At 47.5% G+C, this 26,418-nt stretch overlaps 2 protein-coding genes across 2 annotated transcripts; both read right to left on the reverse strand.

Annotated features, from left to right (window-relative positions):
* Window positions 1–5,574: 5,574 nt before the first annotated feature.
* Window positions 5,575–6,906, reverse strand: Inhbe (inhibin subunit beta E). The gene is made up of 2 exons (XM_032890814.1): window positions 6,609–6,906; window positions 5,575–6,357 (listed from the first exon to the last, which is right to left on the reverse strand). The coding sequence occupies exons 1-2, from the start codon at window positions 6,904–6,906 to the stop codon at window positions 5,603–5,605; spliced, it is 1,053 nt and encodes a 350-aa protein (XP_032746705.1). The 3' UTR covers window positions 5,575–5,602.
* A 5,402-nt stretch (window positions 6,907–12,308) lies between these two features.
* Window positions 12,309–26,014, reverse strand: Inhbc (inhibin subunit beta C). The gene is made up of 2 exons (XM_032890815.1): window positions 25,609–26,014; window positions 12,309–13,868 (listed from the first exon to the last, which is right to left on the reverse strand). Exons 1-2 carry the CDS (start codon window positions 25,919–25,921, stop codon window positions 13,126–13,128), a joined length of 1,056 nt encoding a protein of 351 aa, XP_032746706.1. The 5' UTR covers window positions 25,922–26,014; the 3' UTR covers window positions 12,309–13,125.
* Between the last annotated feature and the right edge of the window lie 404 nt (window positions 26,015–26,418).

Here is a 26,418-nt window from a genome sequence, read left to right on the forward strand (position 1 = left end):
ATGTTGGCCTTGAACTTACAGAGATTCCTTTGCCCCTGTCTTCCTGGTGCTGGGATTAAAGGCATGTACTACTATGCCCATCTTTCTACCTTAAGTTTTTATTGATTTCTTCATTTTGTTTCTTTATTTTGTGGCAGAGGGTGTATTTCAGGGCAGGCTTGGGCACTGTTCTGTTGCTGTGACCATTGGCAGTTCTCATCAGAGAAAGCATTTTGTGGGGTGGGTGGCTTACAGTGTGAGAAGCTTAGTCTATTGCCTTCATGTCAGGGAACACGGATAAAAGCTACATTCTGATCCCCTGACAGACAGATCCTGGGCTTAGAATGGGCTTTTGGAATCTCGAAGACCACCCCTGGTGACATGCTTCCTCCGACAAGGCCGTACCTCCTAATTTTTATATCCTTTCAAATAGTGCCATCCTTGGTGACTAAGTATTCAAATATATGAGTCTGTAAGGGCCGTTCTTATTGAAACCACCATGCGTGCCCTAATGTGTGGAGGCCAGGGAACACTTGCAGGACTCAGTTCTCTTTTTGTGTGTGTGTGTGTGTGTGTTTTAAGATTTATTTATTATATATAAGTATACTGTAGCTGTCTTCAGACACACCAGAAGAGGGCATCAGATCTCATTATGGATGGTTGTGAGCCACCATGTGGTTGCTGGGATTTGAACTCAGGACCTCTGGAAGAGCAGTCAGTGCTCTTAACCACTGAGCCATCTCTCCAGCCCAGGACTCAGTTCTCTTAAGCAACTTAGTTACTGTCTGTTACTCTGAATGGTATAACCAAGGCAGCTTATAACAGAAAGTGTTTATTAGGGGCTAACAGCTCCAGAGACTGAGTCCATGACCATCATGGTGGGAACATGGCAACAGGGCAGGCATTCATGACACTGCAGCAGTAGTTGGAAGCTTACACCCTGAGACACAGCCAGAAGGCAGAGAGAAAGAAAGAGTAAACTGGGAAGAAAAGACATGTACTTTTGAAACCTGAAGGCCTGACCTAATGACACACCTCCTTTAACAAGGACACACCTCTTCATCCTCCCTAAACAGTTCCACCAGCTGGGACCAAGGGTTCACATAGATGAACCTTTGGGGTCTTTCTCATCCAAACCAACACAACTGCTTGTAGGAAACATGGTGCAGTAAAAAATAAAAATGGTGCGACTGATTCCTGTGTGTACTGTTCTGTGCTTCTCTCCCGGGCTCTTTCTTTGACCCTGGGATGGTTGCTGTCTTGCTAGTTCAGCTCTCTTGGGCCATAGGAACTAATTTATCTCAGCGGCTCCATGCTGGCCCCCATGGTACTCTCTAACCTGGGCAGTCGACGAGCTGTTCCAGTTCCACACTGCTTTGCTTTCACTCACAGTTCCCTTGGCTGGTTGTTACCATGCCAGGCATACACATCTCAATTCCATGGCGGGCTTGGAGTGTCCCGCCACCGTACTTTCTCTTGAACTCAATTAAGACGCCACATGAAGGGGTTGGGGATTTAGCTCAGTGGTAGAGCGCTTGCCTAGCAAGCTCAAGGCCCTGGGTTCTGTCCTCAGCCCCGAAAAAAAAAAAAAAAAAAAAAAAGACGCCACATGAAAGAACACACCACACAGTAACCTCTCATCCAATTGATAAGATATAATTTGCCCATCTAGACAACACAAAATCCCTTAAAAATATTCATAACCTGTGTCTATGCTCAGGGAAGAATCTTAACATCTGTTATGTTCTCCAAGCTCCTTCCTTGCTACTGCCTCCTCTCTCTGCTCCCACCTCCCTTCCTTCTCATCCAATGACAGGCCTTGTTTTATCTTGTCTGCCTTCACTTGCATAATGATATCAACCTACAGGGTTGGACCTCTGCTTCCAACATGTGTGTCTTAGAGGTCAAACATGTATGCAGGTATTCAGGCTCGAATACCTTAACCCGCAGATCCATCTCAGCAACTCTCCGTTAGGGTCACAGATGTGCACACCCCAGGATGTCACATTGCTATCAAGGAACCAAACACAGGTTGTGCTTGTGTGGCAGGCGCTTGACCTGATGAACTGTGCTCCCAGCCTCTCTTTAACTTTAAAGAAAAATATAGATGTTGCGATGGCTATTTCTGGTTGTCAACTTGACTACATCTGGAGTGAACTACAATCCAGAAATGGAGGGCACACCTGTGCAAGCAGATCTCTGAGTTCAAGGTCCATCTACTGAGCAAGTTTCAGGACAGCCAAGCTTAGGCAGTGAAAGAGTTGGAAAACAGAAAGCTGGTGATAATATAACAGAACAAGGAGGGCATGTTCCAGCTTCAACAAGCAGCAGAACTTGGCAGCTTCGGCCATGTGGCTCTGGCTTTAGAATCAAGAATAGAAGGGATGACTGGGCTGGTCAGCTGGAGCTAAGAAATTAACAGCAATTAAGAAGAGACCAACATCCCTGAGGTGAAATCTTCTGGGAAGTGTTTTCTGAGAGCACAAGGAAGCTGTGTTCCAGAGATAGCCAAGGTTGTACCTTGTGCTGTGGCTGGACTTGGTAATGTGTAAGAGTCACCCAGGTGGTACTGGCTTTGAAGGTATGAAGGGGTCATGGAGAGCAGCTGTGGGAGGCCAGGGAAGGCCATTGGTGAAGGTGTAGTCTCAATTGCAGTTGATGGCCCAGGACTGAAGGGGTCATGGAAAGAAACTGAGGCTTGGCACCATGAAGAGAGTCTATGAGAGGCCTAGGTGCAGCAGAAGACCATAGTATATTGGAGATGACAGTACCATGGGATGATCACCAAGAACAGCAGTGGCAGTGGAGTGGAGTCAACCAGAGCCTAGAGTGCTACAGAGGACAGAGCTGGAGACGTGATGCAAGCTGTTTCAAGAAGCTCAGAAGATTGTGTGTGGATCCCAGATATTGGAATAAGGAGCTATAAAGTTGAAGTTGCCTTGGAGACCCCAAGATGTTAGAGATGTCAATCATGTGGGATACCTGCTGAGGAAAGCTGCTAATAGGGAGTGGAACCAGCCCAAGAGAAAGAAGTTTGTTTCAGTCAGCATAGACCTGAAAGGCAATTTAACATCAGATATGGAGATGCAGAGTTTAGTTTGCCCAGTTGGTTTCCTGTCTTGCTTTGGGGTTGAGTAATTGAATGAATCTCAGAAGAGACTTTGAACTTTTAATGTTGTTGAGACTTATAGACTGTGGGACTTTTGAAGTTGGACTAAATGTATTTTTCATTTTGATTTGGCTAGGTATGGCCCCATAGACTCATGTGTTTGAGGAAGCCTGTGGGGCCTAGGGAATGGAATGTGGTGGTTTGAATATGCTTGGCCCAGAGAGTGGCACTGTTAGGAGGTGTGGCTTTATTGGAGGAAGTGTATTACCATGGGGGTGGGCTTTGAGACCCTCCTCCTAGCTGCCTGGAAGACAGTCTTCTCCTGCACCATGCCTGCTTGGACACTGTCATGCTCCTGCCTTAATGATAATGGACTGACCCTCTGAACCTGTAAGCCACCCCAATTAAATGTGTCCTTTTGTAAGAGTTGCTGTGGTCATGGTGTCTGTTTGCAGCAGTAAAACCCTAATTAATACAGGTGTATTTATTTGATTTTATGTACATGAATGTTTTGCCTGCACCCATGTATGCACACCACATTCATGCCTGGTGCTTGTGGAGGTCAGAAGATGTCAGACTCTCTGGGACTGGAGTTATCTATGCTTGAGCCACCATGGGGAATCTGGGAATCAAACCAGTCCTCCACAAGCAGTAGGCTCTCCTAAAGCACTGAGTCAACTCTCCAGCTTTTTCTGTTCAGTTGTGGGGTATGTGTTTGTGAGTGCGTGTGCTCTCAAAGGGAAGAAGCACTGGATCCCCTAGAGTTGGAGTTGCAGGTAGCTGTGAGCCACGGAACCTAGGAACTAAGAATTGAACTCAGGCCCAGTAGGCACTCTGAACCACTGAGCCAACTTCCCAGTACTCCTTTAATATTTAAGAAAAAAAAACCCTGCATGCCTTTTAAAGCATGATTTCTGCTCATCAGGATAGTGTTAAAATGTAAAAGTGGGGGCTGGAGAGATGGCTCAGTGGTTAAGAGCACTGGCTGCTCTTCCAGAGGTCCTGAGTTCAATTCCCAGCAACCACATGGTGGCTCACAACCATCTGTAATGGGATCTGACGCCCTCTTCTGGTGTGTCTGAAGATAGATACAGTGTATTCACACATATAAAAAAATGTAAAAGTGGAAAGTACAGTAACAAAAGAACACATAGCCAGGTGTGATGGTTTATGCCTTTAATTCCAGGGCAGGAGGGCCTGAGGCAGGAGGATTGAGAGTTCCAAGATAGCGTGGGCTGTTTCCAAGCAAAACAAAACAGTGTGTGACTGTGTGTGCACGTGTCTCAGGTGGAAAGGTAGCTCAGCCTTTAATTGTTTGTTTCTCTTACTGTGGACCTGAGTTCTGTTAACAGACAGGCAGCTCACACTGCTCTAACTTTAGTTCCAAGGATCCAGCGCTCTCTTCTGACCTCTATGGGCACTGCAAGCCGGTGCAGGCCTAAGACTCATCATACACATACAATAAAAATAAATAAAATTGTTTAAAGGAGAGAAAGGAGAAGAATATATAAGCCACAATGTCATCGGCTGTATCATATAATACACCCTGGAAAGACTCACAGTACTTTTTTTGTTGTTTTTGTTTCTTTGTTTGTTTGTTTCTTTTGCTTTGAGACAGGATCTCACTCCATAGCTCAGGCTAGCCCAGCATTCACTATGAAGGCTGGTCTTGAACTCATGGTGATCCTCCTGTCTCAGCCTCCTGAGGGCTGTAGTTATAAGTGTGAACCCTGTTCCCACAGAACAATGAAAAGATAATGATAGTAAATGACAAATGACCTCTCCGTGTGATTATGCAAATAGTTTTGAAAACCCCTTGAGAAGGCCCCGAAGCACGGAGGTCCCCAGACCACACTTTGTTTCTGGCTCATTTTAACAACCCCTTACACGCTGTTGCTTTTCTTTCTCCTTTTTATTAAGAAAATATAAACGTATGTCATTTACATGGATCCTGTCCCCAAGGGGAAGCTAGAGAACTTATGGGTTCAGCACCCCTTTTTACTGACTCTCAATTCCAGGGCCTCCTAACAGCTCTCCCACCTCAGTGCCTGCTCATCTTCCTCTTGACCTTGCTCAAAGCAGGCAACAGTCCCTGCTCTTAGCCTGTGTACCTTTCCCCAATCTGCCCCCCTTCTACTTCCTCCTTTATTACTTGAGGAACTTCTTTTTCGGGAGAGACTAAGTAGTTTTCCCTGCATTCTTCCTTCCCTCCCACGGCATCCCCTGCTGTCCTGGAACAGGGCTTGATGTAGGAAATGGTGCTGGCCAGGCAGTTTCTCGAAAGGAAACGTTTTACCCATCTGTCCACATTTGAAACAGCCTGAAATAGGCCAGAATCTGGGACAAGAAAAATGCCCATTTGAGTTCCACAGGGGTCAAACTCAGGCATACTGCTACACAGCTTGTTGGGTGTCAGTATGGATCCGGAACTTGTGCTTCCAGACACGGGACCCTTTTGCTTGGGAACCCCCAACTTGAACCTTGAATTTCACTCAGAACCTTCAGGTCCTCTTGCTAGCTGCAGCCACAGGCCTCTACAACCATGTCTGGCACATCGGTCTTGACCACATTGCCATTATGGTCAAGGTAGAGGAGGGAGAGAGGCCTTCGCGCGGTGGGGACACAGCAGGAAGAACCCGCAGGCCAAGGGTTGTTGGCTTTGAGGAGGCTAAAGACAGCGGAATGGAAGGAGGCAGCAATGCCAGGGCTGCCAGCCAGGTGGGGCGGGCACTGCCCACTGCAGTAATTCAGCTGGTATCCCTCCGGCTGCAGGATCCAGTCTCTCCACCCCAGCTCCTGGAAATCGACATAGTGGTCTCGTCTACAACATAAGGGGGTCTCAGACTCACAGGTGGGAGTCCTCCTCCTAGCCCGGCCTGCTCCGGGTTCATTAGCTCGGATCTTAAGTTCCAAGAAGGGACGCTGCTGTCCCGCTGTGTCCAACAGCAGCCGTGGCAGTCTGGCAGGAGTGCTGTTAAGGTCCAGAGGTCTGAATTCCAGTTGGAGTTTTGTGACTCCAGAGTCCTCACTCCGCAAGCCGCTAGAGGGCAGAGTCAGGGCGTGCCAGCCGGAGGAAGTGGTTTGGTGCTCAGCTAGGAACGTGCGGGATCCTCGGCACCTCGTGGTACCGCAACGGAAGATCCTCAGATACAGAGTGCCCGGAAAAGAGGGGGGCACGTGCAGCCAGAGGCGGGCATGGTACAGGTGGTGGGACCAAAGAGGGGACAGTTGGAAGGTGAGCACGGAGCGGTAGGTTGAAGTGGATTTGTCTGTTCAAACGACAAAAAAAAAAAAAAAAAAAAAAAAAAAAAAAAGAAAAGAAAAGAAAGCAAAGAAAAAACGTGAACAGAGACAAAGCTTCTCTAGGCCAACCTGCCCAACCGTCCCTCACACAAACTTTTGCAAAGAGCCTGGACTGCCCGTGTCCTCCACTCTTCTTTCTCTTGCTGCCACACCCCATTCCTCCTGCCTCCCTTGCAGGCCTCCTGTCTGCCTTTCCCGTTTCTCTCCCCTCACCCACCTATGCTGGTAGCAAAGCTGATGACTTTCTCTCGGTTGCCAGGGACCATGCTCCTGGGCTGCAGTCTCCGGAGGGCTCTGGTCAGTGCTGCCGGGGGCAGAGGACGAGTTATTCTGGGACGGCTGGTTAGGTGCAGCCCCTCCAGGATTTGCTGCTTGGCTAGCTCTAGGACCAGAGCGCGTTCTCCTTGGGGTGTCAGAGTTGGGGCCCCACAGGACGGGCACGCAGATCTTGTACTCTGCACCCACGCCAATGCCCACAGCAGTATTGTCCAGAGCTGGACATTTGAAAGTCCCATGCTCCAGGTAGATGGCTCTGAGTTGAGAACCTCAGATGGATGGCAGTTTAATGAGTCTGATTTCCCAAAGAAGATGCAGCAGCAGCAGCAGCAGCAGCAGCAGCAGCAGCAGCAGCAGCAGCAGAAGCAGCAGCAGCAGCAGCAGCAGCAGCAGCAGCAGCAGCAGCAGCAAACCAGTGTCACAGCTCCCCTCAACAAAGGGCAGACAGAGCTACTTGTCCTTGGTAGCCTGTGACTCAGGAAGCCTGAGAGTAGATCATCTGATGGGTAGCTATGTTCGACCCTCACAGTTCATGACTGACTACTGAGCAGGGCCTCTTTAGAGCCAACTGCTAGGGCTCCCTCACCTAGCGGTCAGCCAGCAGACCTACCCTCTGAACCTTAGGATTGGTCAGCTGTGCTGCCCATCAGGCCTCTGCAGGGGGTGGAGGGCTCCCCCTGGGCTCGAGTTTCACCATCTGGGTGTGGTGGCTTGAGGTAGGGGTATGGGAGGGTGTGTGCAACGTGGACATGCATGATGCAAGAAAAAGGATGATTTCACACGATCGGTTCCCAAGGTCTAGGTTTCAGATGAGGGAGTCCATAGCGGCCAGGTGGGGATGGGTGGCTTTTCCATATGCCCTGCCTTCCTGGCTTGGAAACTGGAACAGCTTTATGAGGCTGTTCCAGTGGTTAGTTCTCAGGGTCTCCATGTCAGATGAAGAATTCTGGTCTCCATTTCTAGCATTCAAGCTGTGATAGGTTTTTGAAAGGGTGGGTTTAAAAAAAAAAATGGAGTCCTCTTGCTCAGGCCAAGGTGGCAGTGCCACGGGACATAGAAGTTATCTTTTGACCCTGCCTGTGCTGGCTGCTCAGAGTCCACCTGGGGGAGGGCCAGAGCAAGGGGTGAGGGCGTGCTTCTGTGATGTCTGGGGAAACCCAGAGAGGTGGTGATGCAATCTTACAGCAGGGCAGAGTCCGTCAAGGCTGGCAGAAGGGCATGGGCCTTTGGAGAACCTGTGCCCAGTGACCACTTATCTTTAGGGTACTGTAGGAGTTGGTCAAATCTGGGGCAGCCGAGGGGTGGTGCCAGGCTTCTGATAATGTAGAAAATGGAAGTTTAAGGGACCCAAGGAACAAATCAGGAAAAACACAGCAGCCTCAGCTCCTGGTTACCCCAGGCCTCTGGTCACAGCCTTCATGGACTTTGTTTTAGTTTTGCTTGTTTGTTTTGCTTTTTAAAGATTTATTTGTTTGTTTGTTTTTTATGTAAGTTCACTCTCCTTACATTGTGAGCACACAATGTAAGCTGTCTTCAGGCACACCAGAAGAGGACGTCAGATTCCATTACAGATGGTTGTGAGCCACCATGTGGTTGCTGGGAATTGAACTCAGGACCTCTGGAAGAGCAGCAGTGCTCTTAACCACTGAGCCATCTCTCCAGCCCTTGTTTTGCTTTTTACAGATGTATTATTTACTTTATGTGTATGGGTGTTTTGCCTGCAAATATGCAAGTAAACTTCATCCATGCAGTGCCTCTCAGAGCCAGGAAGATGGCTGTTCTGGAACTGGAATGACTGTTGTGAGCTGCCACGTGGGTGCTGGGTCCTCTGCATGAGCAGGCAATGCTCTTAACCACTGAGCCATCTCTCCAAAGCCTTGACTTTGTTTTTCTGTGTGTGTGCATGTGTGTGGTGTGTGGTGTATATGTGTGTGCGTGTGTGCGTGCATGTGGTGTGTGTGTGTGTGAGAGAGAGAGAGATAGAGAGAGAGAGAGTGTATACATGTGTGTATGTGTGTACATGTGTGTGTGTACATGTGTGTGTGTGTACATGTGTGTGGAGGCTGGAGCACAGCCCTGGGTACCATCCCCAGGACTACCAGCACCTCCTTAGAGACAGGTTATCTTGTTGGCCTGGAACTCACTAATTAGATTAGACTGGCTGGCCAGCGAGTCCCCGGGATCACCTTCTGTCTGTGCCTCCCCAACACTGGGATTACATTTCTTCTTGGGCTCTGGAGACTCAAATGCAGGTCCATGTGCTTACAAAGCAATAGCTTTATCTACTGAGTTACCTCCCAATTTCTGACCCCACCTCCCACTCCCACATTACAGGCTCTCTTTGTGTAGCCCTGGCTGTCCTGAAACTTGCTCTGTAGACCAGGCTGTCTTTGAACTCACAGAGATCCACTTGCCTCTGCCTCCTGAGTGACAATGCATTAAAGATGTGTGCCACTAGCACCAGGCTTATTTGGGGGGGGGTGCGCTAGGGTTGCTTTTTTTTTTTATTTGCTTTGGTTTTTGTCTTTTGAGATGAAGTGTTTCTATGTTGCCTAGGCTGGATAGAACTCCTAGCATAAGTGATTCTCCTGCCTCAGTCTCCTTAGTAAGGGAGACTATGGTGAATTGCTTTATTTTGTTGTCATTGTTATTATTTTTTTTTTTTTTTTGGTTCTTTTTTTTGGAGCTGGGGACCGAACCCAGGGCCTTGCGCTTCCTAGGTAAGCACTCTACCACTGAGCTAAATCCCCAGCCCCTGTCATTGTTATTTGAGACAGATTCTCCTGTAGCCCAGGCTGACTTTGAATTCCCTCCCTTCAATTCCCTGTGTTGTTAAGGGCAACCTTCAATTTCTGTTCTTGAGTGCTGGGATTAAAGGCATGCACCACACCCATCATATCTGCTTTTATTCGGTGTGCAGGACTGAACCCAGGGCTTTGCACATATTAGGCTAGTACCCTACCACTGGGCTACATAGCCAGCCCCGAGATGCATGACCTTAAATGGGAGTGGCCTCTGATACAAGAGGATAGTATCAGGCTAGCCTTTCTCCATGGGCTCCAGGTTTGTTAATAACATGGGTGGCACTAGGGAATAAGCTGTGAGTGAAGAGGTTGTGATTTTGGGGTCCCAACCACTCTGCCTCCCCTTCTTTAGTTGGCCGGTGCTGCCTAGAGAGTTCCAGAGCAGGGAAAAGGGATATTTTGAGGGCTGAGCCTCAGTACCAGCAGTGTCCACCATGGGGCAGTGCCTTGTCACTGGACAGCCCTGACCCAAGAATCCTGGGGACAGGGATGGAGCTGCAGGAGAGTGGAAAGATGGGGGATGTGCCTCCCGGCTCCCTTAGGATCCTGCCTCCCTCACAGTGGACAGGAGTTGGTTCTTCTGCTCTTTTGCCTCACTACTGCCAGAGAGCAGAGAAGGTCCTCAGGGCTACACCCCTATCGCCCTTGACACGTGGCAATGGAGCCAGATGTCAGAGGCCAGACTTCTAGAAACTCAGGGTACATGGAGTGGAGAAGAGGAAGAAAGAATTAGGAGACACTTCTACCCATCTGCATTTCTCCCCAGGCCCTGAACCATTTTGGAGAGTTTTGGCTACTGCTCCCTAGAGAACCCAGTCCTCTCTCTGTTGGTTGCTTCAGGTGAGTGACAGCCTGCTCACCCCTGGAGTATGGCCCATGAGATTGCAAGTGCCTGTCCCTGGTGGTGCCTATGAGGCCTTGTGCCAGGAAACAGACTCAGGGGAAGTCACAAGAAGTGGCTGTAGGAGACGCCTTCCCACCTTCCCCAGCCCCTCTGTCTGGTGCCCATGGCTTCTAGCTCTTCCCACCCTCTTTGCTGTTGCGCCTGGCCCAGTCCTACCTCCCCACTGACACTTACGTCAGAACCTAGCTATAAATACGATCTTAGCATCTTAGTCACTTTCCCCAAGAAGTGCTTCCAGGTTATAAATACCCAGGCATCTGCCACACTGCCCGCCTTGCCACCAGGCTGGGGGCTGGGGGTAGCGTCGGGCTTGAAAGTGGGGAAGGAAAAGAAGAAGCAGAACCACTTATTTGCCCAAATGAGAACAGTCTGAAGGATTCTATAGGTTGGGGGTTCGGGGAGAAGATGTGGAGAAGATGACAGAGCCTACCTTTCTCTCTCTCTCTCTCTCTCTCTCTCTCTCTCTCTCTCTCTCTCTCTCTCTCTCTCTCTTTCAGCAAAAAGCAGAGCCAAAGAAGACAGAAAGTGAATAACACGGATGCGTGCTTATTTTTAAGTGTGCTATTTTGTTCCTTTGCAGCATCCTCTGAGAAATCTTTCACTAAAATACTGCTTCCCTACACTGATGAGTTGTTTGCCCCCAACTTAAAATTCTGCCCATCGGGTGAGTGTCTCACTCTGCCCTGTCCCAGTCTTAGTCCTAGACACTGAAACTGTCGGTATAAGGGGAGGAATTGGATCTGAGAGAGGGATAAAAGTGGGACACATTGACAGAAGGAAGAGGAAGAGACACCATGGATCTCTTTAGATGGAGGACGGACAAGTCAAAGGTGGGAAACCCCACGGCTCCGACTCGCAGCTCCCCCAAAGATCCCTTGAAGGTTTTCTCTCCTGCATTTCCATTACAGGGACCTCTTACCTGGTGGGAGGGGCGTAGATGCTGAGCAAACACAGACATTACATTTCCCAAAGGACACATGGGTTTTGCGCAAAGCTAGCCTTGGGCCGCAGACAATATCGACCCCATGGTTCAGAGCTGTCCAGCCAAAGGGGTGGTGAGGAAAGAAAGGCAAAGGTCAAAGAGCACCAGATCTCGAATAAATGTGCCCTCTCGTTATCTGAGGCCTTCCTCTTCTTGTTCCACTCAGGCCTTCAGGCAGGACCCTGGGTAAAGCTCTAAGAGGGCGTCAAAGGGAGGTGAAGTCAAAGGGAGGTGAGGCAGAGTTCCAGCAACCAGCTCTGACATGCCTCTGCCTCCCAAGCCTGTGGCTTAGAGTGAGCACAGAGGGAGATGAGATCCAGGCAAAAGCAGGCTCATTATTAGTCATGAAACCATTGAAAGGTAGTTCTGAATGGAGGGTGGAGGGAGACGAAGGAAGAAGGGGCAGCCTCGGGGAGGAAGAGGCTGAGGTATGGGACAGAGGAGAAAACCTGGCTGGAGGGGTCCATGTGAAGAAAGCTCCAATGATCTGGGGTGTCAGGGCACATCCTGATAGGGGACGGGGACCCTTTGAGCTATCTTAAGAGAGAGTTACAGAGTTGTAGGTAGGGTTAAGGGAACTAACAGAAATGATGCTCAAAGCTAGGCATGGTGGGGAAGACCATTAATCCTAGCAGAAGAAGGTAGATCTCTGTGAGTTTTAGGCAAGCCTGGTCTACATTGTGAATTGCAAAAAAGGGATGTTCAAACACCAGGGACGGGCTGGGGATTTAGCTCAGTGGTAGAGCGCTTGCCTAGGAAGCACAAGGCCCTGGGTTGGTCCCCAGCTCCGAAAAAAAAAAAAAAAAAAAAAAAAAAAAAAGAACCAAACACCAGGGACTAGAGAGCAGAGATGCCATCAGGACTCCTTAGTGTCGAAACAATGATGTGACTTGGACACAGTATGGCATGGTTACACGAAGCCACAGCCTGAAAATACATGGGGAGCAGACATAGGAAATATTCTTTTATTCTCCCTTCTTGTACTTTGTGACAAGGTCTTAACAGCATAGCCCAGGCTAGCCTACAGCTAGTTGGTCTCAACCTTTAGATAGATCTCCTCCTGCCTCAGTCTCTCAAATTACACATGTACGTCACTGTGCCTAATGGAGTTTTTCCGTGTATCATCCTGGGCTTTTGTTTCCAACCTGAGTCTCCCTTTGGTCAAGTTCAGTTGGGTAGGAGAGTTCAGGTGATGAGTCTTGGTATGCCACCCACAAGGGCAGAGGAGGGCAGAGAACACTGGAAGCTGTGCAGACAGCATTTAGCGGCACATCTGGGTGAGGGTCTCAAGATCTGAGAGCGCCTTGCTTTGGAAGACAGCGGCATAATCTTTGGTGAAGCTGAGGAAAGGGCTCTTGGGAGAGCCATAGAATTCAAGAGGAGATACTAAGGCACGTCATCGCGGTGGGAGCCTCAGGTGGCAGGTCAGGGAGGCAGAGTAGGCGACATAGTTGACTAAGGGTGAACTAAGGATGTGTTTGCTGGGAATGAAATGATACTGCTTGTGGTTGGCAGTGGATTAGCCCTTGGCCAAGCTGAAGATGTGGGTATACTGGGTCAACCATGTCCAAGGGGAGAGAAAGGCTGTTGATCGTGAGTGACTCCCTTTAGAGGTGGATCTCCTGGAGTCAACGGAGGGATGTCTGTATGCTTAGAAAGAAGGTGCTTACATTCTGGACAGAAGCCGGAGCAGAGTCACCCCTTCCTGGGGAAGGCCGCTCTACCTCAGGCTGCCGCTCTACCTCAGGCTGCCTATATCACACATAAGCTAACTGCACCCACAGGTCTCTACCACCATGTCTGGTATATCCGTCTTGACAATGTTGCTGTCCCTGTCATAGTAGAGCAGAGACAGAGGGCGCCGAGACGTAGGCACGCAGCATGAGCCCCTGCCGGCAGTGCCAGCGTCTGTGTTGGCTTTGAGCAGATTCAGCACTGCAGTGTGAAAGGACGCAGAGATGCCAGGCATGCCTGCCACATGTAGTGGGCACTGCCCGGTGCAGAAGTTCATGGCATAGCCTTCGGGCTGGATGATCCAGTCATGCCAGCCAATCTCACGGAAGTCCACGAAGAACTCTTGCCGACAGCACATCCTGGACAGCCCCTGGCAGTTGATACCTCGCCGGCGTACCCGATGCTTGCCCTCAACTCTTACCTGGGCTGCCACAAAAGGCCTGTGGGAAAACCTGTCCAGGATCAAGGAACTGTGGGCTAGCTGACTTTCCGGCACCAGCTCCAGAGTGAGGTGCCCCTGACTGCAAGCAGCTTGAGCTTCGGGTCCTAGGAGAAGCTGGTACCAGCCACTGGCATCCACCTGCAGCGTGTACTGGCTTGTCAAGGTGAGGTTGGTGTCATATGGCCTTAGCACAAGAACTCTTATATTCATGGTCTGGGTGGTGTTGGGAGGGAGCTGCATGAAGAACATGAAACGGGTCTGCAGGACCTCCACACCACCAGTAGTTCTATCAGAGAAGTGGAACTCGAGACGGGTTTGGTTGATGTTGGAGAGGCCTGTGAACATCAAAAGGCACAGTGAAGTCATTGCAGCCTTCGGAGGGTCAGCTCTACCAGCCCTGCCTCTATTCTCAGCATACCTTTCTTCTCCCATTGTTTGAGACCATGCAGCCCAAGATAGCCTTAAACTCAATATGCAGACAAGGACAACCTTGAACTGATGGTTACCCTGCCTCTATTTCCAGAATGCTGGGCTTACAGGCTTAAACACACACACACACACACACACACACACACACACACACACACACCCCTCCCCAGGCATACACATATACCCCCCACACACACACACACACACCTACACACAACCATACCCATACACACACAGACATGCCACTGTGTAGCATCACTATACCCAGTTTTTGTTTAACTATTTATTTATTTATTTATTTATTTATTTATTTAATGTATACAAACGAGTACACTGTAGCTGTCTTCAGACACACCAGACCTCATTACAGATGGTTGTGAGCCACCATGTGGTTGCTGGGATTTGAACTCAGGACCTCTGGAAGAGCAGTCAGTGTTCTTAACCGCTGAGCCATCTCTCCAGCCCATTGTTTAACTTTATTTTAGTTTTAACTGGTTATTTTGTGTGCTTGTGTATGTGTATATGTGTGTGGGAGCGGGAGCACACATATGATAGCATACATGTAGCAGTCAGAGGGAGTTACAGATAACTGTGAACCATTGTGTGAGTTCTGGGAATCAAACCCAGTCCTCAGGAAGAGCAGCCTTTGCTCTTAACTACTGAGCCACTTCTCCATTTCCTGTATTTATTTATATTGCTTTTGGAGACTGGGTCCAATATCTCTGGCTGGCCTAACTTTCCATGTAGCTAAGGCTAACCTTGAACTTCGGATCCTCCTGTCTCTATATTCTAATCTCTAGGGTTATAGGTGTGTGACACCACATCTGTTTTCTCTTTTTTTTTTTTTTTTTTTTTTTTTTTTTTTTTCAGAGCTGGGGACCAACCCAGGGCCTTGCGCTTGCTAGGCAAGCGCTCTACCACTGAGCTAAATCCCCAACCCTGTGTTTTCTCTTAATAGTGTGAATGAGTGTGTGTGTGTGTGTGTGTGTGTGTGTGTGTATGCATGTGCATTCGCGTGTGTGTATGTGTGCGCATGTGCATGTATGTGTGCATGTGTGTGTGCGTGTGTGCGTGTGTGTGTGTGTGTGTGCGCGCGCGTGTAGTCCAGAAGAGGTTGTTGGATCTACTGGAGCTGGAGTTAAAAGTTGTTGGGACACCAGATATGAGTTCTGGGAACTGAACTTGAGCAATAACTGATTTTTTTTTTTTTTTTTTTTTGACGCTAGGTTTCTCTCATTATGTAGCCCAGGCTTTCCTGGAACTCACACTGTAGACCAGGCTGGCCTGAAACTCATAGATCCACCTGCCTCTGCCTCCTGAGTGCTGGGATTAACAGCTTAGCCATGACTCCAGCTCTGAGAAGAAGATGTACTAATGAATACCTAAAAATTGAGTGGCTTTGGAACTGAGTGGAACAGAAAAGAATTTGGAGAAGGAGGTTAAAGAATACCCTAGATTTCCATCAAGTATAGAGGACAGTTCTGGGAAGGGATCAAAAACTGGAGAATTATCAGGAGGCAGAGTTAGGCAGATTTGAACTCGGAGAGTTCAAAACCAATTCGAAACATAGCAAGTTTCAGGCCGACCAGGGCTGCATAGTAAGACCCTGTTTGTTTGTTTGTTTGTTTGTTTGTTTGTTTCTTCCCTCCTCCCCCTCCTTCCTCCTCCTCCTCTTCCTCTTATTCTCCTCCCTTCTTCCTGCCTCTGCCTCCTGAGTGCTGGGCTAAAGGCATGTTCCACCACACCCGGCTATAAGATCCTGTTTCAAAAACCAAACCAAACACTCAACAAAAAAAATGGAGACTCAAAGTCCGATGCTTCTTAGAGATGAGTTGAATGGTTATAACTACAGCAATAATAGAGGAGACTGGAGAAATGGCTCAGAGATTAAGAGCAAAGATGCTTTCCCAGAGGACCCGAGTTCAATTCCCAGTGTACACATGGCGACCCATAATCATCTATGACTTCAGTGGGAATCCAATGTCCCTGCTGGCCTCCGAGAACACCAGACTTTCATGTGGTGCACAGACATACGTTCAGGTAAAATACCCACACGCATAAAACCTTTAGAAGTTGGTGGTGGAACCAGGCGTGAAGGCATATGTTTATGACCAACCCCAGCACGTGAGAAGCCGAGGAGAGAGACTGTTGTGGACTTGAGCCCAGTCTGGACAATCAAATGAGGCTTTTTCCCAGGGCGGGGTGGGATGAAGTGGAGGAAATGTTAGTAGAAATAGGGACAGAAAAAGAATTGTGTTAGAACCTCAGATGGAAACAGGAACGGCTTACATCGTGCTGGGAACTGGAGTAAAGCCCATTTCTGTTACAAAGGAGCCATTAGCTTGGCTGAACTGTCATAGGGTCTTGGGACAAACGTAAATGAAGGGAGGGGAATTTGGATCACCTGTCAGTCCTTAGCTGGGACCAGGTGGAGAAGAGGTAAGTGTAACAATCATCTGGTGGGAAAATGTCATCACGATCTTTCTGTTTAGTTTTTCTTTTTTTCTTTTTTTTTTTCCTTTTTAAAGATTTATTTACTTCACATATATGAGTACACTGTAGCCGTCTTCAGACACACCAGAAGAGGGCATTGGATCCCACTACAGATGGTTGTGAGCCACTATGTGGTTGCTGGGATTTGAACTCAGGACCTCTGGAAGAGCAGTTGGTGCTCTTAACCGCTGAGCCATCTCTCCAGCCCAAAGGCCATCATGTCTTCCCTGTCCGGGAATCAAATCCAGGTTTCCCACGTGACAGGTGGGGATACTCACTACTGTACTAATGAGGATGTAGTCTCATGTGGTCTAGAACTCACTATGTAACAGAGGTGACACCGAAGTCCTGATTGTCAGGCCTCCGCTGCCTCAGTGTTGGTGTTACAGGCGTGTGCTGGGTCACTACTGGGGAGGGGCTCAGGGCTTATCATGTGCAAGGCAAGGCCTCCTCCACTGAATGCACCTACACTTGATTTCCCTCCAGGATTTCCTTCGTGTCTTCAGAGCGAAGGTTCTTTAAGCTCTCCAAGGCCTTCCGCCTTCAGTTTCCTTAACTCTGTGCTAAAAGGTACCCTTAGCTGTACTCGTGAGTCGCCATCAACATGGTCCTTATGTGAGTGATTCTCATATAGCTAGGTCAGGTCAGTTTGCATGTGGAGACTGACCCTAAGATTCAGGTTATCATGGAATTCACGCCTGCATTTATAACTGCTTAACAGTGGCACACGGATGTCTGGCCAGCACATCGCGGGCCAGCTGCTCTAACCAGAGGATCACCGTTTGTCTCACCAATCATCCCATTTTTCTGTATGTGAATCTTACCAATGGGATGACTCCTTGCCTTGCCTCCACGAACCCTGAGATTGCCTCCTTCCCACTTCTGGTCCCTCACCTGAGCAATTCTAAAGAGTAGTTAACACTATCATTTTTATCATTTTTTTTCTTAGGGGTGAGATTTTGATACAGGTTCTTACTATGCAGACAAAGATGGCCTGTAAATTTTTCAGTAGCCAAGGCCTGGAATTCATGATGCTACCTGCCAGGGGTTAGGAAGGATGTGTGCCTGCACACCTGCCTGGACCTGCCTTTATTTTTCCATTACAACATTATCTCTCACCCTCCCTACTGAGGTACTTTTTCTCAAATGAAGGAGCCTCTGCTTGCTTAGTTCTGGTATTACAGTTGTGTGCCATAGCGTCTGGCTTTTGTTTGATCTTTGTAGTGCTGGAAACTGATGGCTAAATTCTATTGATGGATCGCTCACCCAGCATGTACAAAGCCTGGGGTTCCACTCCCAGCATCAAATACAACAAGATGAGTTGTTCTACATCCATAAAATCCCAGTACTATGGAGGTGGTGCGAGCAGGACAATCAGACCTTCAGGGTCATCCTCAGGTATACAGGGAGTTCAAGGCCAGCATGGGATACAAGAGACATTGTTGCAAAAACAAAAACAAGGGCTAGAGAGGCCGGCTCAGTGGTTAAGAACACTACTTGTTTTTCCAATAGACTCAAGCTCAAATTCCAGCACCCATATCAGCTGGCTTGCAACCATCTGTAAGTCCAGCTCTAAGAGATTCTGATCCCTATGACTTCGAAGGCACTTACACTTAAAAGCACACACATTCAATTAAAAACAATAAAAATGAAATCTAACAAATAAGGGGAAAAGATCAAGAACAAGAATAGTACATCGTTGGTTCCCAATGACCAGTGCCTTTACACATTCATAACTTTATATAGCACTTTCTTATATAGTTTCTGGACTTGCAGTGGGTTAGCCAGTGAGGCATTAACAAGTAGTTTGATAACAATTTATACACTGAGATCTTGGGTTCTCAGGAGCCAGAGGCAATGGTTTAAATGACGAGAAACCCTTCAGAAAGAGGGCCTGTGGGATCAGGGATCATCGCAGACATTCAGGTCCCATCTGGCCCTCAGCAGACTATAGTGGGTTTAGTGGCCTCAATTATACCACCTGACTCATAAAAACTGTCCAGTCAAACTAAGTCAGGACAAAAATCGCAAGAAAAATGAACTGCGGTAAGACAATTTGGTATGCTAAGTGTGACGGCTCATGCCTGTACTCCTTGTAGTTTGGAAGCTGAAGCAGGAGGATTTTCGGAAAGTCTGGGTCACCCTCACCCTACAGAGTGAGATTCTGAAAAGCAAACTAAGACAAAAAAAAAAAAAAAAAAACCAACCAAACAAAAAAACAATGTTAAAAATATAAAAAGAAAAAAGTTGGCATGTTGGGGATGGGGTGTAGTTTAAGCATCAGAGTGGTGGCCAAGTTTGTGTGGTGAATGGGACTAACTGCCAGGACCACAACTGAACAAAGCCCCCAGACAGCAACGGCAGCAGCTGACTGTTTCATGTTTCATGTAATATTAATAGTTCACAGAAATAGGAATTTGTATCAGAAGTGGGGTGCTGCCACCATAACCTTGTCTCGTTCACCCTGGGACTCGGGGCAGGCAAAGTTAGGAAGGAAAGAAAAGCCTGTTAGCAAAGACGGAAAATAAAGAGGCTGCCATGGAACTTGGATACAGAGGGACTCAAGTTTTCAGTTGTCTATCACCTGTGGTAACTTGGAAGCCAGAAACCATTTCTAACTAACTTGTGACTTTAGCTAGAGAGATTTCCTGGCAGGATGCTGAAGTCATCCTATTTTAGCTTCCTGTGATGAAGCATTTCAGGACACATGTGCTGGAGATGGGGGTGGGAGAGGATGGGGGTGGGGATAGTGGGAGAAGATGGGGTGGGGGTTGGTGGGCAGGGAGCCAGGAGCAGTGATTCACGCTTTGTAATTCTTGTAGCATTTGGGAGGCTGAGGCAGGAGGACTGCTGTGAGTTTGAGGTCAACCTGGACTACTTAGTGAGTTCTAGGACAGCCTGGACCACAGCATGAAGCCCTCCTTCAGAGAAACAAAACATAACAATCACACACAGACACAGACACAGACACACACACACACACACACACACACACACACACACACACACACACACACACACAACCTACTCAGTTTCCCAGCAGAATTTAGAGAAAATATTTCTAAAAGGACTTGTAAGATGGAAAAATAAAATTCTTTTTTTTTTCCCCTTTTTGGCTGACTCCATGATTATTAAGAGCCTATGCTCTTGAAGAAGACCTGGGTTAAATTCCCAGCAAATACATCCAGTGTCTCACAGCTGACTGTAGCCCCAATTCCAAGAGATCTGATACCCTCTGACCTCTATATAGTATATATAAACTTAGGCACACACACACACACATGTACATAATTAGTAAATAAACTTTTTTTTTTCTTTTTTTCGGAGCTGGGGACCGAACCCAGGGCCTTGCGCTTGCTAGGCAAGCGCTCTACCACTGAGCTAAATCCCCAACCCCTAATAAACTTTTTTTTTTTTTTTTTTTTTTCGGAGCTGGGGATCGAACCCAGGGCCTTGCGCTTCCTAGGCAAGCGCTCTACCACTGAGCTAAATCCCCAACCCCCTAGATAAACTTTTTAAGGGTTATTTTTCCTTCCTTCCTTCCTTCCTTCCTTCCTTCCTTCCTTCCTTCCTTCCTCCCTCCCCCCTCCCCCCCTCTCTTTCTTTCTTTCTTTCTTTCTTTCTTTCTTTCTTTCTTTCTTTCTTTCTCTCTTTCTCTCTTTCTTTCCTTCTTTCTTTCTTTGAGACACGGTTTCTCTGTATAGCCCTAGCTGTCCTGGAACTCATCTGTAGACCAGGTTGGCCTCAAACATAGAGATCCATGTGCCTCTGCCTCCCAAGTATGTGCCACCTTGCCAGGGCAAAAGACTCTTAAAAAATAACCTTAGGGACTGGAGAGATGGCTCAGTGTTAAGAGTACTGACTGTCTTCCAGAGGTTCTGAGTTCAAATCCCAGCAACCACATGGTGGCTCACAACCATCTGTAATGGAATCTGATGCCTTCTTCTGTGTGTCTGAAGACAACTACAGTGTACTTCTAATAAATAAATAAATCTTAAAAAAAATAACCTCAGGACAAAAAAAAAATCCAAAAAATTTCTTGTTGACTCTGGGTGGCTGGATCTCTAAGTTCAAGTCCAGCCTGGTCTATGTAGAGCTTCAGGAGGTCAGCCAGGGCTGCATAGTGAGACCCTGTCTGTGATGGTTTGAACAGGAATATCTCCATAGACTCATGTGTTTGAATGTTTGGCCCATAAGAAGTGGCACAATTAGGAGTTTTGGCTTTGTTGGAATAGATGTGGCCTTATTGGGGGATGGGCTTTGGGATCTTATATGATGAAGACCTATGCACAATGGGACAGTCTCCTGCTGCCTGTGGATCAAGATGTAGATAGAACTGTGAGCTCCCCCACACTATCTCTGTGTGAAGGCTGCCACGCTTCCCATCATGACAATAATGGACCAAGCCTCTGAAACTGTAAGCCAGCAAAGTGTTTTCCTTCATACAAATTGCTGGGCTGGAGAGGTGGCTCAGTGGTTAAGAACACTGACTGCTCTTCTAGAGGTCCTGAGTTCAAATCCCAGCAATCGCATCATGGATCACAACCATCTGTAATGGCATCCGATGCCCTCTTCTGTGTGTCTGAAGACAGTGAGAGTGTACACACACAATAAATAAATCTTAAAAAAAAAAAAGAATTACCATGGTAATGGTGTCTTTTTACAGCAATAGAAACCCTAACTAAAACGCTGTTTCAAAAATATAATAATATCAATAACAACAACAAGAACCCAGGGCACTGGTGGTGGAACATAGAATAAAGGCTTGGACAAATAAATGGGGAGACGGAAAACCCTTTGCTATGATCCCACACCTCGCTAAGATCTAAAATTCATTTGTTTATTTACTTACATATTTGGTTTTCTGAGACAGAGTTTCACTATGTCATCTCAAACTCAGAGACCTCAGTTTCTCAAGTGCTGGGGTTACAGGTGTGAAATCCCTGCTGGCTTGTGGTTGGTCCTGATGGGCGAGTGTTATATCTGATTGAATAGACTGTTCAGAGATCCATGGAGTCTTCTTTTAAATTTAGTTTATTTTTTAGTCTTTAATTTATTGATTGGTTGATTGGTTGGTTTTTTGAGACAGGGTTTCTCTGTGTAACAAAGCACTAGCTGTCTTGGAATTCATTCTGTAGACCAGGCTGTCCTCGAACTCACGGAGATTTGCCTGCCTCTGCCTCCTGAGTGCTAGGGTTAAAGGCTAAGCTGTAACCGCCCAGCTCATTTAGTTGATTAAGAAAGGATTTTTTTAAAAGATTTATTTATTTATTATATATTAGTACACTGTGGACACACCAGAAGATGGTGTATCAGATCTCATTACAGATGGTTGTGAGCCACCATGTGGTTTCTGGGATTTGAACTCAGGTCCTCTGGAAGAGCAGTCAGTGCTCTTAACCACTGAGCCATCTCTCCAGCCCAAGATTTTTTTTTTTAAATACAAATTCAATCATGAGCATCTAAGGCAGGGGAGCATAGGCAAGTTTGGTACCCCGAGAGGGCCATTTTGGTTTTAGTTATACACACACCTGTAGGACCCCCATCCCTTTATTTGTACTGGACTACAAGTTCTCCCGTCCTTGAACAATGGTGTGAGTTCCCCGGCCCCTGATAACACTCAAATCCAGAGAGTTTCTATTCAAATATATTCCCAATGTATTCAGGTCTGAAGAATGGAAGGGCTGATGGGGCTGAACTGGTTTTGGGTACACACACAGTAGGGCAAGACTGTTCTCTATCTAATAACAGTGTATTTTTAGAGAGGATCTTCTATTTTCCATCTGATGCCTGCGCATAATCGGTGTGCTTATGATTATAATCAGATTCATTATGGGAAGGGGCCTGGGCAGTAGGAAAGTGAATGTCTAATGTAGTAATCAAGATAGTGAGCTTATAGACAACATCCCTTAGGAACCAACTCCTCTCTTTGAACCTCACAAAAGGAAACCCCAAGAATACCTGGAGCCTGAGTGTCCTTCGTCATGTGTCTTAGGGTTTTACTGCTGTGAGCAGACGCCATAACTAAGTCAACTCTTAGAAGGACAACATTTAGTTGGGGCTGGCTTACAGGTTCAGAGGTTCAGTCCAGCACCATCAAGGCAGGAGCATGGCAGCATCCAGGCAGGCATGGAGCAGGAGGAGCTGAGAGTTTTACATTTTCATCTGGAGACTGCTAGGAGGAGACTGGGTTCCACTCAGCTAGGACGGGGTTGGGGGTGGGGGGTAGGGGAGTGTCTTAAAGCCCATACCCACAGTGACGCACCTACTCTGACAGGGCCACACCCTCTAATAGTGCCACTCCTGGGTCAAGCATATGCAAACCATCATATCATGTGATCCAGTTATCCCCATTTAATCCATGCTATCGATTTGCCCCAAATCTTACTTCTTTTGCAAATCTGTGTGAGCCTTTATTTTTAATCACTTGGATAAGAACCTGGAAACACCTGGCTCACACCCCAGCCTCCAGTAGCACATTGGAGAAAGTGAGACCCAGGCTTAAGAAAGTCTAGCCAAGTGGTGATGGTGGTGCACGCCTTTAGTCCCAGTGTTTGGGTCGGGGGAGGGGGCAGAGGTAGGCCAGGTCTACAGAGTGAGCTCCAGGACAGCCAGGGATACACAGAGAAACCCTGTCTCAAAAACAAAAAACAAAACGAAACAAAAACAACCAAAGCAAAACAAAACAAAAAGCAAAGTAGGCTCAGGTTTCTCAAGAGAAACTTGCTGAGCTCATGGTCTTAAAGAAACATTTAAGTCAAGGGAGCGCCAGATGGGACTGAAAGGGATACAGATAATTGAAAAGAGGGAGCTAAAGGCATCAGTCAGTAGAGTGCCTGTCGTCCACATGCAAAGGCACAAAATGAAAAGGGAAAGAGGCCGGGCACCTTTCATCCCAGAGCTGGGGAGACAGAGCAGGTGGATCTCTATGTGTTAGATGTTAGATGCCACCTTGGTCTACAAAGTGAGTTCCAGGCCAGCCAAGGACTACAAAGTGAGACTCTAGCTCAAATAAATAAATAAATAAATAAATAAATAAATAAATAAATAAAGTGGATGGATGGATAGATAGATAGATAGATAGATAGATAGATAGATAGATAGATAGATAGATGGCAAGCATAGAGGTCTCTCTGCACTCACTTGCAAACCCAGCCCATATCTTGTTTAAAAGTAAGGACGTTTTTTAAGTAGAGAGCTAAGAGCTGTGACTGTTGACCTAGGAGCCAGAACTCTGCACAGAGCAGAATCAGGCCCAACCAAGGACATTATCTATATAGACCAAGATATGTGCTGGGCAGGAAATTAGGACTTTTACGGATTGGTGCTGGGCTTGGTGACCCACACTGTCCCAGCACTTAGGCAAGAGGATCCCGAGACTGAGGCCAGCAAGAGCAGTCAGAGAGGGAGGTGTTTAGGAGCCAGTAACCGCTCTGTGATCCATTCCCCAAAGCCGTCTGAAGGAGAATGTCTGTTTGCTGCTACCGTGCCTCTGTCTTAGCCTCAGCATGGCATTAGGAGGGAGGGAGGAAGGAAGATATAACCTATTTCTAGGACATTGGCAGTAGTGCGTTAGTAAATGTTTAACAGCTGATCTCCAGGAGGGGGGACCCTAAAGCCCTGATTTACAGTAATTTCTCTATTATAAATTCTTCTGTGGGGTCCAAATTCAAGGTTCTAATGTGGTATAAGTGAACCCAGGTATGTTCACCGTCAGCTGTCCTAAGTCCCATGAGCCTGTTTTAGGACACCACTGGGGATCACTGGGGAAAAAAGTCCCAGAGAAGCTGAATGACTCTGATTTAGGTGACAAGACCATGGCCTCAAACCTGAGGCTGATGGTACAATGGATGGGAAAGTGACATAGAAGAATCCAGAGGGGGTGACAGTATTTTGTTTGTTGCTATGTTGGCTGCCCCCAGGGAACACAGCTCCTGGTTTGCATGGTTTTACCCAGTTCCATCCCACCCTGATTCTGGACTTAGCCACAGTGACATGCTTTGTCAATGGAGCAAAGGTAAATGAAGTATATGTAGAAGCTGGATAATCATTTACACTGAAATCACTCTCTTGGAGTCCAGCTGCCATGTTTTAAAGAGGGTTGGGTTAGAATGATCAGAGGCTTCGTGGGAAAAGGCTGCTGTGGATTTTTAAAACTTATTGTTTATTTTATTTTTGCTTTGTGTCTCCTCAAAATTCGCTTGTCTGCAATCCCAGTGTTTGGGAAGCTAAGGCAGGAAGATTCTAAGTGTTTGGCCAACCTGAGCTATATTATGAATTTCAAGCCAGCAGGGCTATGTAAGGAGACCCTGTGTCAAAAAAAGAAAAAACAAATAATGTTGAAATCGGAAGCCCAAAGTTACAGTATCAGGAGGTGTAGCCTCAGCATGGCATTAGGAGGGAGGGAGGAAGGAAGATAGGAAGGCTACTAGGTCATGAGGGCGGAGTCCTGGAGAGGGGATTTCGGTCAGAGAGTTCCCTCTTGTCTGTCTGCCATCATGTGACGATTCAGAGGGAAGAGAGCCTTCCTGGAAGGAGCTGAGCCTTCTCTATTTCCTGCCCCTTCCTAGTTCTTACCATTCTTAAGACTTTATATTATATTAATCCATTTAAGTCTATCTTCTCATTATTCTCATTTACGAGTGAGAAAACTGACTATTAACTACCCAGGTCACTTAGCTAATAAGTGGCTCTGAAAGATTGGGAGCCCAGGTTCTGTGGCTGCATAATTTCTGCTGGGTCTTGAAGGGAAAAGAGAGTAGTGCTAATCAGGGGAAAGCTAGGAGCTGGTAGGAGCGCGGTGGGGAGCGCTGTTTTCCAGACCAGAGAGCAAGTGAGCTTGCAGTAGCTTCTAAGATTTCTAAGATTTTCTCATCTTCTCTCCAGCTCTCTCCACTATGGAAGTGATTCTTTCCTTTGCCTTTTTGTTCGTTTATTTTCTAGACAGAATTTCTCCGTGTGGCCGTGACTGGCCCGGAACTTGGTCTGTAGACCAGGCTGGCCTTGAACTCAGAGAGACGCCTGCCTCTGCCTCCCAAGTGCGGGCATTCAAGGTGTGCTCCCCACCTCCCAGCTGAAGTCAGAAGTGAACCTGAGAGGAGACCTCCTTCCTAGGGTCAGATTTGGGGGTAGAGCTGTGGACCATGGACCTACCTGTGTCAGCAAAGCTGATGATCTCATATTCTTGTCTCTGGTCATGCTCCAACAGGGTTTCCGCTCGAGTCCCACGGAGGCGCCGCAGCGCGGTCTTGAGGGCCTCTCTGGACACAGGCCGACTGAGTGTGGGGCGCTGGCTGAGGTGCAGCTTGTCCAGGATGCTTTTCTTGGCCAAATCGAGAAGGAGCTCCCGATGGCTCTCCAGGTCAAAGGTGGCACCCCAACATGCTGGACATGGACCATCAGTTTCGAGGTTCACTACTGTGGCTAGAGTCAGGAACAGAAGAGCCAGGAGCAAGGAGGAGGCCATTGCTGGAGGATGGTCTCCTTAAAGGACACAAAGCCTGTGTTCAGGGTCTCAACGGGAGTAGCTTCAACTCTGTCCTGGCCACCAGGGACCCTGGGAGGAGTGTGCCTCCAGCTGGCATGACTCCTTTTTTTGTCAGAGATACAACGGCCAAACATCTGGCTTGAAAAATGAAGCCAGTACAGGTAGAACTTGGCAGTATGTTCGTGTGTGGTTAGTGAGAGTACAGAGGTGGGGGGTTGTGTGGGTTGTTTGAAGAAAGCAATGTCTACCTCCTGCTACTGTTGGGAGATTGTGAGCCAAAAGAGCTGCCAGGACAGGGGGCAAAGGTTAGAGCCTTTCCACGAAGCACTGAGGGGAAAGGTGGTGTGAGCAGAGGTTTTAAGATAATGCTAATTCAGAGACTGAAGTGGGACAATCACCAGAAGTCAGGATTTAACAGTCTCCAACAACAACAACAACAACAACAACAACAACAACGTCAACAACAACAACGCAGT

This window comes from Rattus rattus, chromosome 1, assembly GCF_011064425.1.
Source record: "Rattus rattus isolate New Zealand chromosome 1, Rrattus_CSIRO_v1, whole genome shotgun sequence".
Classification (NCBI taxonomy): domain Eukaryota; kingdom Metazoa; phylum Chordata; class Mammalia; order Rodentia; family Muridae; genus Rattus; species Rattus rattus.